The sequence below is a fragment of the Falco cherrug genome, chromosome 9 (genome assembly GCF_023634085.1).
Source record: "Falco cherrug isolate bFalChe1 chromosome 9, bFalChe1.pri, whole genome shotgun sequence".
NCBI lineage: Eukaryota > Metazoa > Chordata > Aves > Falconiformes > Falconidae > Falco > Falco cherrug.
In genome coordinates, this window is record NC_073705.1 from 31,492,026 (window position 1) to 31,504,686 (window position 12,661).

General features: G+C 39.1%; 1 protein-coding gene across 3 annotated transcripts in view; it reads left to right on the plus strand.

Moving 5' to 3' along the window:
- PLCE1 (phospholipase C epsilon 1) overlaps nt 1–12,530 on the plus strand; it is a 163,928-nt gene extending 151,398 nt beyond the window's left edge. For 2 of the 3 annotated variants that reach the window (XM_055720515.1, XM_055720517.1), the window contains 8 exons: nt 10–271; nt 1,152–1,270; nt 2,490–2,618; nt 3,384–3,593; nt 5,406–5,567; nt 5,739–5,957; nt 6,722–6,934; nt 7,925–8,185. In XM_055720515.1, coding sequence (XP_055576490.1) covers nt 10–271; nt 1,152–1,270; nt 2,490–2,618; nt 3,384–3,593; nt 5,406–5,567; nt 5,739–5,957; nt 6,722–6,901 — 1,281 coding nt within the window. In that variant the 3' untranslated portion in view covers nt 6,902–6,934; nt 7,925–8,185. Of the gene's footprint in view, nt 1–9; nt 272–1,151; nt 1,271–2,489; nt 2,619–3,383; nt 3,594–5,405; nt 5,568–5,738; nt 5,958–6,721; nt 6,935–7,924; nt 8,186–10,885 lie in introns of those variants that run through there. The other variant, XM_055720516.1, reaches the window with a different exon arrangement.
- The last annotated feature ends 131 nt before the right edge of the window (nt 12,531–12,661 follow it).

A 12,661-nucleotide genomic window follows, 5' to 3' on the forward strand; every position in this document is an offset into this window, starting at 1 on the left:
CTGCTTCAGATCGTGTCTGGGCAGAACGTCTGCCCAAGCAATAGCACGGGCAGTCCGTGTATCGAAATCGATGTGCTGGGGATGCCGCTGGACAGCTGTCATTTCCGGACAAAGCCCATTCATCGCAACACTCTTAACCCTATGTGGAATGAACAGTTCCTTTTCCGGGTTCACTTCGAAGATTTGGTGTTTCTTCGGTTTGCAGTTGTTGAAAATAACAGCTCGGCTGTAACGGCTCAGAGAATCATTCCCCTAAAAGCTCTAAAAAGAGGTACAGTACAGTTTGTTGACAACCTAGGCCAAAATTGCCAAGCAGATTCCTGGACCGAATCCTGCCGGAGGGATATTTTTAATCAGCTGGTTGCATTTTTCTCGAGGAGACGGAGCAAATATCAGACAACATACTTGGCCCTGGCAGTATGATGCTGGTCTGATAGACTGCCTGGGAGCTGGAGACAGCCCCAGTGACTTGTAAAAAGTCACATCCTCTGGTGTTGCAGAGACTGGGGCATCTTGCATGCAGTTGCTCTGATCCTGAGCTGTGGTGAGGTGGTGTCCACCTTGGGACTTGCTGCTCCTTTAGGGAGCGTGGAGTGCTTTCACTCCCTGCCTTATCCTTTGCCCAAGAAACTGCTGTAACTGGGCAGAGGGGAATTGTGCTTCTTGCAGCTGTGGCTAGAGGAAAGGTGGAGGAACGGTGAAAAAAGGTGAGAAAGATGAGGACGCATCATTAATTCTGTGACACCTGGGGGAGGGAGTTTCTATGTTACCAGCAGCTCTTCAGCAGATCGGTAGAAATACTTTCATGTTCACTTTGTGCCTCTGTAAATGTCACACAACAGGCCTGGCGTATGAGATTTGCCCACAGACATGCATTTTCCCAGTAAGAATCTGTCCTTCTTTCATGCATATTCTAATACTTAGCTATTTCATGTATGAATGTATTGAATATTACAGCAAAACAAAGGTAGGCCATAGCATTTGGGTTACACTGTTGTACAGACAGTGTAAATGTAGCGTTAGTACCGTGCTGTACATCCTATAGGTGTGGCAAATTGTAGCTGTAAATACAGCAAATTTAGGTTCTCAGTTTATGTGGCTTGTGTCCTAGGATGTGGCAAGGTACTTACAGGAGGGTTCTCTCTCTTTAGGCTACAGACATGTCCAGCTCCATAACCTGCACAATGAAGCATTAGAAATTTCTAGTTTGTTCATAAACAGTCGGAGAATGGAAGAAAGTCCCTCTGGAAACACTCTGCCTGCATCTGTGGTAATTACATTCTTCTTTTGTGAATGCCATGTATTTTTGTCTTAATGACTACTGTGATCTGAATGAAGACTTGTAGAACCAGACTGTTCAAAGATACTAGCCCCTAAACCTGCACATTTTTTCAGAGGTACATCAATGCCTAATTCTTTTGGGTTTTAGTAGAAGTAAGGTTATCCCATCTGGCTGAAACTGGGGAAGGTAATTTCAGAGTCTGACTTCTGGTGTATTTAGGTGAAGCACAAGAACTGCTGTGCTGGAGGAAGAGTGTGGTTGAACAGTAAGGTTCAGAGCTGCCTCATGCATTCCTTTATGTATGGGTCATAAGCAATGCATTTGGGACAAAAAAAGAAAGATGCAAATTACCAACAACGTTGGGATGATGAGAGTAGAACTGAATTCTGTCACAGGAAAAGACATGTGTGTGGACATCTATATGTTTATTTTACAAAGAAGTATACACACATGTGTATAATATATCTATACATGTAAAAATATATATGTTTGTGCCCTTGTATGGGTATGATATATTTAAGGACATGGTTTAGCGATGGACTTGGCAGTCCTGGGTGAGCAGTTGGACTTGACGATATCAAAGGTCTTTTCCAACCTAAATGATTCTATGATTCTGTTTTTTCATAAATACCCTTAATGTTATATTACCTGGGTTACCTGTGTTTTAGTAACTCTCAGCATGTATGTTACTATTTTGCTGATTCCTAAAGTATTAAATAAGACCTCCTGAGCTACTGTGTGCAGCAGCTGTGCGGCAGATGTTATCTTCCTGTGAATACATGCCAAATGCATATCTTGGTGAATTACTCGGGCAGAAAGGAGGAACATAAATGGTTTGGAGGGTAAAACAAAGCTATAGATTTCCATCCGGTATTTCATATGCTGAATCCAAATAGTCTGAGCTCAGCTAGAATGGATAATGAGCGATGGAGGTCTGCCCTTTTTCCAGTGGCAGTTTATGTAGTCTCAGTGGAAAACTTCCTTTTTTCTTCTCTTCAGCTTCAAGGGTGGGGTGGAGTCTTTTGGGGGACTGGTTTGTTGGGGTATTTTTTAATGCCTTGATCTGTAGAGTAAGAGCCATATATTAGCTGTATAGCTTTGCTCTGTCAAGGCCCTAACAACTTGTGTGTACAGTTTCTTTTAAGCAACCCAAAATCACATGTCTGCGTACAAACATTCAGTAACCTGTTGAATGTTGTCTGAACAGTTGTTTAGCACAGGGGAAAGGAAAGCTGCTGCGACTTACAAAGTGACTGTTCATGGAATTCCAGGCCCGGAGCCTTTCACCGTTTTTAATATAAGTGGGGGGACCACGGCTACACAGCTTCTCCATCAGGTAAGCTGCCCGCTACGTTGCAGACTTCCCAATTGCCGGAATCCACACTAACATCATTCTGGACGTTTGTCTCCCTGTGTTTCTCACATGCAGGGTCGTTGTCGTTGTCATTCATTCATCACAGCCAGGTGCTGCTTTAGAAATGTATTACCGTGGAATTAATGACATTGCAAACACAGAATATCATCAGCGAAATCTTCCCAATCTCGGCTTCAGAGAATGGGTTTCTAATCTTAGAACGTATTCCCTATTAGTATTTTAATATTTGGGCATATGCAGATGAGGCAAACGGTCTTTCTGACCGACGGAGGCAGCGGGCTGGCTTTGCAACAAGGGCAAAAACATTTCTGCGCAATTCTTTGAACTTGAGCACCACAGGAATACAGAGTAAAAGTTAGAGGGCTAAGTTCATGAGTAGAAAAACCAGTTAACTCAACAGGGATTGTTATTCTAGCAGTGGGAAAAGACTGTACTGTCCTGGGATTATGAATAAATTGTCTGGCCAGCCAAACAGGACAGAAATAAGCTTAAATAGTACTGCCTTGTCTGGAATAGTTGAACTGCTTGGCTACGCTAAAAAGAACAGTACATTACCCTGGAGTGAAATATCTGAATAATAAATAGCACATCAGAAATCTTGCCTGCACTGTCAGAATAGTTATTGATTCTTAAAGCTTCCTTATTCATTCTCATTTATAACTACTAATTATGTAGTGTTTATATTTAGCGTTCTAATTGCTGTGTGTTTATTGTGGTCTGTCTTAGCTCTTGGCTACCACAAAAGGCACCGAGTCATGTGCTGCAGACTATTTTCTGATGGAAGAGAAAAGCTTTATATCTAAAGAAAAGAGCGAATGCAGAAAACCACCCTTCCAGAGAGTGATTGGTTCTGAAGAAGGGCTAGTGCAGCTTTTGAACAGTTGGTTCCCAGAAGAAGGATATGTTGGAAGGATTATCTTTAAAACGCGAGAGGAAGTAAGTCTGCTTTAGGTAAATTGTTATTTACAAAGGCAGTTAAAAATAGCTGTTAGGACCTGGAAACAAAGGGGTCCAGTGTTTGTTTCACTACTTGGTGAGTAATATCAATGCTGTGTACGTCATTTAAAAACAAAGATAACTCCTGAGTGAGCACAACTAGACTTTATACACCTCTGTGACGCTGACTTGACTGCACTCAGCTTAAGTACCAGCTACCTGGCATTTAATCATTATTGCCTAGTTCAATGCCACTAGTTTACTGTTTTGACTGATAATTGCAAATCTAGATTTTGACATGATAGGAAATAGAGGTAATAAATACTAAAGGATCAAGGATAACAGGATAACAGACTTCCAAACTACAATTATTGATCAGTTTAAATGCCAGCAACTTCTCTATTTAGAAAAATTAGAAAGGATTTTGAATATTAAAGTCTGAAAACCTCAAAGGATGATTAAATTATCAGTGATAGCCTAAAATAATGAAATAGGTGATTTCTTTTAATTTAAAGGAGGAAGACAGAATGATTACTTCAGTTTAAACTATGAGCAAGGCATCCACAGCTTGAAAATACGCTAGTACCCAGGCTTGTGAGAGAGAAACAGAAAAGCAGAAGACAGACACTTAATGAGCTCATTTTCAGAGGCACTGCCTTTAGTCAGTTTAGCATGTCATAATGCTTCCTTAGTCTGAACACAGTAATATATGTACACATATGTTTATATACACAGAGTTTTACATACACAAATGACAGATCCTCTGGCATCCTTTAAAGTGAAAAAAGAATCAACTGATTATTTTGATACAACTTTTCATAAAGCTTCCATTTGACAGACTACCATTATATTAAACAAATTTGTAATTTGCTTTCCTCTATTTCTAATATTCGGAGCAAAAATTACTAGGTGGAAATCTGTTTGTGGAAATAGTAGCCTACTTAATTCAGTTGACTGCAACTTTGTAAGTTACAATTCCTTTGTAAGTGTCTGCAACCACCAATGTGTCACTGCCAAAGCCCATTCTTGAAAACCAGAAGCCGTGGGTGAAAATAACTTAGCATATGCAAAAATTATGCTGCAATAATTATATGTTATTATGTCCTGTGATGCTAGTACCTCAAAGCAGCATCTGTAATTCTGAGTCTTTCTGCAGATAGCAGCCTCAGATCTTGGGAGACAGAAATGAAGCTGCAAATTTGCATGGAAAAACAAGGAGTGGGTCCACTTGTAGGGTGTGATACACAGCCCATGTTTACCGCTTATGATTCAAGCTATGTTACAAGGGGTTGGAGAGAAACGCATTATCCAAGAGAAGGTGCAGGGAGGAATTCTGTCTAAAATCTGCAGTAGTCATAAAGCCTGAAAAAGGAGAGAGAAGCAGCCTTCCTCTTGCTCCACAGGAAAATGTTCGCTCAGACTTCTTGCTCTCTAAATTCTTCTGGCTTTAGTGCAGGGACAAGGACAGAAGAGGACACTTTCCACCATCTCCCATCTTAATGCCACCATTACATAACAAAACATAATTTTGCATACCCAAGGAAATAAAGGATTTAAGTGATCATTTTTGCATAATGTGGTACTATGCCTATTGTCTCCATTCCTTGCCTACTATGAAAGGAATTTCAGAAACTCAGGTATGTAGTATTCGCAACAGTGGCTTGTCAAAACTCGTACAGAAGACTTGTATTTAATGAACCGGACCTGGGGTAACAGCAGTCTCCAATTTTCATGTGATAAAAACCTTTTGTGACCACCAGCTAATAGCTACCTCTCTGAAGTAAATTAATTTGGCTCTCCTTTTTTCTATAGAATTTGAATGAGAGAAACATTTTTCAAGAAGCAAAGGAAGATGCAGCCATCAGCTCTGAGGATGACAGCTTCTTTGTTCAGGTACATGATGTCTCCCCAGAGCAACCACGCACTGTCATCAAAGCTCCCCGCTTTAGCACGGCTCAGGATGTCATACAGCAGGTAAGCAGCATGTTTCCATTTAGTAGGTCCGTAACGTGCCGGGTGGAGGTTGGTTTCACACAAGATAAAGTGGGGGTTGTTCTCAGCACTAGCTGAGCAATCAGTTTAGTAACCTCAGTCTGAGGGAATGCCTTCTTTTTCTGTCATCTTTTTTTTTCTGCTTTTAAACAGACTCTTTGCAAAGCCAAATACTCCTACAGCATTTTGAGCAATCCAAATCCAAGTGATTATGTGCTCTTGGAAGAGGTGACAAAAGAGCCAGCAAACAAAAAGTCCTCCACATCTAAACCATCTCAGAGGATTCTGTCTGATCAAGAGTGCGTGTTTCAGGCCCAAAGCAAGTGGAAGGGAGCAGGCAAATTTATCCTTAAACTGAAAGAACAGGTTCAGGTAAAAGATTTAAGTACTTTGCAGCAGGTTTTATAGAGGATGTACGATCAGCTTAACAGGAACCTACCTCCAACGGAAGACGCAGCTGGCATGCGGGTGGGTGGGGAGAAGAGATGACAGCATAAAGCAGATTCCTCTTTTCTCTGCACCCCCTTTACTTTTTTTCTTTGCAAAACTGCACGTTACATCCAGCAGCACGATTCCCTTACAGCCTGCGAATCCCGTGACAACCTTTATCTTTTGCTACCGGCTTTCCATTTTTCAAAACCTTCTGGCTATGTGTGCCATGCTTCCCACCATAGTAAAGCAGGACTACTCAAATGGGCAGAACTTTAAAGCTACTGCAATAAAGTCTCCTTTATTCCTGCCCAGTGCAACAGTTGTTCTGTTGCTTTCTCTCGGGCTTTGCAAAATGGCACGAATAAAGTACGTGCCCACTGGGAGAAGGAGCTGTGCTCCCCCTTCCAGCAGATGCCACCAATACGCAGCAGTTATTGCTCTGAAGTAACCGTGTCATAAGCACAGATTTTTATATAAGTTTATACCAAATTTGCTAAAGATATCTTTGACAATGCATAACTTCCAAAGAATTTATTCAGAACAATCAGAAGAATGTGCTTGGCTATGAAAGCACAGCTGCACTGAATTTCAAAAGGGGAGGCCTGCTTAGTAATACGTTCAGTGTTTTCATAAGAGTTCTGTATCATACAGCTAACTCGCAGCCTGCAAAACCACTTCTGTCATCTGATTTACTTTTTTCACAGGCAGCACGAGATGACAAAAGAAAAGGCATTTCCTTTACCAGTGAACTCAAGAAGTTAACCAAGTCAAGCAAGCAGTACCGGGGGTTCGTATCGCCACCTCTGCAGGTCTTGCCAGACAGTCCCCAGAGCAAGGATGAAAGGTCTGCCTGCAGCCTGGCCTTTAGTGACACTATGGAGTAACAACCACCACTGCCTACAGTACGGTCTGTTCAGGTAGGAGACACTGATTCTAACTCTGAGTAATCATTTAATACATGATTATTCTTTTCAAAGCTGTAGTTGGTGAAACCACGGTGAGGTAAAAGGGACTGACAGAAAGGTCCGTGGAAGCGTGAATACAGTAAGATCAGGAAGGTCTCCGGTTACATATTCTGGCATTTGCTGCAGTGAATCAGAATGGGGTGAAGACTGGAGTTTCACCCACTTTCTCTGCCCATTTAAAAAACAAAACTAAAACATTCCATCCTAGTTCATTTTACAGTATGCATTTTAATCAGCTAACTGTGCTTAATTAACAATGTCCTGTTACTTTTCTGCTCTGAGCCCAAGTAAACAGAAGTATCCAATAGAGCTTTTGTTATTTTTCATTACATACATATAATAAAAATCATCAGGATTGATGATCTCCTTTTTAGCTAAAAGAAGTTTATAGTGTTAGTTTCTCTCTGTGGAAATTTTGCCAGAAATGTTTAAACATTTTTACTGTCCTTCCTGTATCTCTTCAATTTCTTCCATCTTGCTTGACTTAAAATAACAAATGAAACACACAACGTAAGACTGTCCCGTTTATATGAAGACAGTACCTGTAATTTGTCCACCAACCTACACTAACCAGATCTATGCAGAGTGCTACCACAGCACTGAAATATCACCTGAGCAGTTACAGTTCATTGTAAATGGAGAAGAAACCTTTTTCAGCGTTGATAATCCCATCTCACACACCCAATTCAAGATTACATTTTTCTTTCCTCATGCACTTAATTTAATGATTTAGCCGTGTAATTCTTTAACAGAATTTTCAGATACGAAGGGACAGATTTGATACCTTATTTCTAGCCTACTATAAAAACCCTAAATCAAAACAATCTGAATGCAAGCAAAGTAAACTATGGAAAGCTCCCAGTCACATTCTTCCCTCCTCTTTTGCATCTGTTCTTTCATTTTTTCGATAACTGGAATTGACATCACTGAACCCTTCTGCAGTGCCTTTGAAGGAACCTGCTGCGGACTGAACTGGTCAGCAGTTGTGCCCTGTGCTATAGATGCTTAATCCAGGCAATGCTGCTGGATTAACATCCAGAATCTGGGAATCCTAAATGGATGTCATAGGTTGGGAAGATGCCTGTCAGCTATCAGAAGATTCTTCTCTTCCCCTATCTTCACATCTGCAGATTCTCAATAGGCGGACGAAGAGGTTTTCTTGGACTGTATGTTGTAAACAAACGTGTTGTCACCCTCCTCTTTTTAAACAAAAGATAATTTTAGCTAGTTGCCTGTAGGGAAACTGAAGGCAGAGAACCAGAGTGTTCTTTTATGTGTATTATATTAAAATAATGCACTTTTACCTGAAGATTTCTGTTAAACACTGTGTTAAGTGATTGTAAAGAGATTTAAATATACTGTAACTTCCTTTGCATATCTGTTTAACCTCGGTGAATATACACAAAACATTCAAATTATTTATGGTTTATCTACTTTAACAAAATAATGTACAATAGCTAAATACACCTAACTGGTTGGTAGTGATACTTCGACAAGGAACAACATTTGCTTCTTATAAATTTTAGTTTTGCAGGCTTGTGTTTAAAGAAAGACTATTTATTATCATGTTCCAAAGTACATGCCATTGTATAATATATTTATCATGTATTACTTTTTAGAAAATGCAGAATTTTTACCTCTCTCTTGATTCTGGTTGTTTCTTTTCAGCACAAGCCGTTTAATACCCAAAACTGATGAGACTCGAAACAATGCATTGATAAATGTAATTAAAATTTCAAAATTTTGAATTCAAAATACATTTTTCCATACATTCAGGAAGTGTCTTTTTACTTGTGTGTTAAAACCAGAGAGTATGAAGAACTCTTACACTATAACTCTTGACATTTGTTTACATAGAAACACTGTTGTAAAGTTTTATGTTTGCCGAATTCATGTTTTGCTATTTGTTAGTTGTGGTTGTCTCTTTTTTGTCCATGGGAGTTATTAATGCATTTAGTTACTTAAAACAATCCATACCAACTTACAGGGGCACAAATGAGACAATTGCTGAAATCAGTCATCCCCTTGATTTGTCACAAGAAGTGTATCTGTGGTGAATGAAGTGCTCTGCCCACGTTCTGTCTACCTAGAGCAATCCCTAAACAAAGCATTAATTAAATCAAGAAATCCATCGGTGATTTGCACACTCTGTTATTCCACATTAACTTCAGCACTCGAGCACAAAAATGTTGTGGCGTCTAAGAGAGAAGCTGCATCAGGCAAAGGATAAAATAGCAGCATAACTAAAATTAGATTTACTTTTGACAGTGCAAGGATGAAAGGGGAAGAAGTTACAGTAGCCAGTCCTGTGACTGTGAATACCCTCCCCGTCCCCAGTAATTAGAAAATTAAATAAAAAAAAGCAAAATCATTAACTGGCATATAAACAAGCAGACAAAACCTGCATTCTGTCACCAGAAGCTATCAAGTCTTCCACTAGACAAGAAATTCCTATAAAGTAGCCATTACCCAAGCAAAAAAGTGCCCTCTGGAGGTCATTTCCAGCTTTCAGGAAAAAGAACCACAGACACACAAAAAAGCCCAGTTTCCCCATGGCATATCCTCCCGGGGGTCACACACTTCCCACTGCTTATCTTACTGATGTAGCAAAACAGCATTTTGCAATTTAGCAATATGTTCAGATTTAAAAACAAACCACCTCGCAGCTCAGCCTCTTCGCTCACGTACTACGCTTTCCAACTAGAGAGCTGGCCCCTGTAAGGATGAGGTACGCTCTCCCTGCACCACCCCCATGGCACAGGCATAATGCAGGTCTGATACCGAGTAAAAATGGTAGAAGTGACAACTTAACCCCTAGTTTTATAGGCATAGTTTGCTTTGGAATACTTTGGAATTACTGGGAAATACATCAACTTACTGCACAATTCAACTAATGCAACTTTTTTTTTTAATGTTAGTTTCATTCTATGTTATTTTAACACTAGCAGTTTCACATCACTAAGATTTTTTTCTTTTGGTGTTTTAATGGCATTTTACTTTCCTATAGAATTTGCCCTTACCTGTTTGGTGCCTTTTTTTGTTATATTTAGCAGCACTGAAAATAAAATTCTTAACATCAACTGTAGTATCACAGTAGTCTGGAAGACACAGTTACTAATTCATTAAATTCAACATAGAAAGCCCTTACACCCATGTCATCATCCACTGATGGTTTTCTGTCACATAGATAGATATTAAAAGAAAAAAAAAAAACAACCTTGGGAAATCAAGGGACAACAAACAGTAAGCATGTCACATTGTGTAATGCGGGTCCAACACCACCCTGAAGTCTACTGGCAATTTAGAAACAGTCATTTTGTACTATTTCTGCTAATACAATAGTTTTCTGGTTGTGGGAATAATTAATTAATATAAGCATCTTCTTCACTAATCAAAGTGTAAAGCTACTTTTGCTGCTGTTTATCAGTGAAAGAGAACATAAAAAAAAAAAATCCCAACTTTATAGGCATGTAGACAGCTGGAATTGTGTAAGGCTAATTACACTGTTCCAGTATTTTCATTAATGTACATATATAAATTTCAAGTTTAGGTATTGGCAAACATCCAAGTAAACTTCTGTTGGTGAAACGTGCTGTATTTTGGGGTTAGTTTGGAAAGGAATACACTATCCTTCCCTTTGTGTGGTTCCAAGTCTCATAATAATGAAAACACACCACCACTTGAAGCATTAAACATTTTTTCTTTGGTCAACTTTTGTGAAAGCCCAGTTAAACAAATTTCATGTGCTAAGTTACTATTAGAATAGGAAAGTTTATTCTGCTTAGCCACAGACTCTTATTTCTGGTGGAGTACCTGTCCACACATTCCTATACAAGACTGACAAAACAACTTTGTGCCTTTGGCTGGGCATACATTCATTTTTACATTACAAACTGTTTGCAGGAAGCAGCTTCCAGGATAAAGCTGGAAAGAAAGGAATGTAAATAATCAACCTCTTCCAGAAACATGCAGTCTCTGAGTGGTAGCAGGCCTCACACTGAAGAGTTTACAGGTGGGACTCTCACATGCTGTTGCTTACTGGCAAAAGTCTATACTGTTTTGAAACCAGTTACTTTTCTACCACTTTCTCATATTTTCCTCGCATAGCACGTGCTGCTCGCAGTGGTGTGACTGTATGGGAGAAAAGTTGGGCAGCCGCGGCTCCTGGCCCCATTGCAGTACTACTCCGTTTGCAGGAACTGGGGCACGCCAGGAGATACCTCCTACCACCTGCAGCGTTTCCTGTTTCTATCTTACTGATCCCAGGTTCAGCAGTTAGTATTTTCTCTTCTTCTGTGTCTGTTTAATTTTTAAAACCTAGTCACATTATTTTTATTGCTACAAATATTACTAAATGAAGTATCTCAATAGCCATCTTTAGAAAGCCATTGGGCTTCTAGAAATCACATGCTTTCGAGAATTAAAGCCTTAAACATGGAAATATCTAAGTATTTCAAGACAGATTCTCTTACATTCGTAGATTGTGTCTTTAAAAAAGAAAAAAAGAACTTGCTGGTAGATTTACATTTCAGTGAGACATTGAGTCTGCAGCTTCTGAAACTTAACTGTCTGTTCTGCTCTAGCTCTCCACATGCTTCAATTGACATTTGGGTTTTAATCACTGGCTGTTTCTATTTCACTATAAAACTCAGTTTACTTTTAGGGTAGCTCACTAAATGTAACAATGGTGGCATTTTTTCCTGTCTGTGATAAATATTTTGTAACTTCAATAGGGATAGACATTTGGCAGAGTTAGCAAATTAAACACTAAATCGCAGTAAATAGCTCTCGCTCCAATACACGTATAAGATATTTTGGAATGACTTAGTTGTACAGCTGAACTCCTCTGCCTCTTTCAAAGCATGTCAAAGTACTCTGACAATGCAACCTCACTCTGTGCCAGTCTTTATATTGTTTGGAAACTATGTAAAATGAACAATTTTAAGAGTGACTTTCCCCACCTGGACTATTTTCTCTCTGCTGACTTGAAGAATAAACTTGTATTTGTATATGTTGTAAAAAAAAAAAATAAAATAAATAGTCTAAGACGTTAACTCTTTGCTTTTGCCTTCCTGTACTAACAAAGTAGTGGCAAATGGCCCCCTTGGATTTTTTTTTCAGAATTTAAATCACATTTCTATTTGCAAACACTTCAGAATTAAAAGGAACTACTCAAAAGCTATAGGAATGGCAACCTAAATAAACAGGAACACAGATATTGCCATCAGTATTATGTAGGCAGTATTGTAATCTACATATTAAAACATGTGTTTTCTAATCCATTAACAGATGTCTATTCTAAAAATCTTTGTGAATTTATGTTTAACTACTTGAAAGTTGGCGAACTAGTCTGATTAATAGTAAAAACATGAATTACAATAAATTACTTGCGTATAAAACTATCTAAGAACCATAAATCAGGATAAAGGACTAAATACCCTAGAGAAAAAGACACATTTTCGGAAATAACTTGAACAAAAAAAGCTTTGCAAACATTACAACACATATCACGATCACATCATAGACTAAACACTACAAAACGTATTAGCCGCTAGCCAGGGCCAGCCCACCATATGTCCCTATAGAATGGAATTTGCATAAAGCCAGTAATACAAAAGTATTTCATATATAGTTACTTACTGTTTGCAAAGCCAACACACAGCTGAAAATGCATTCTAC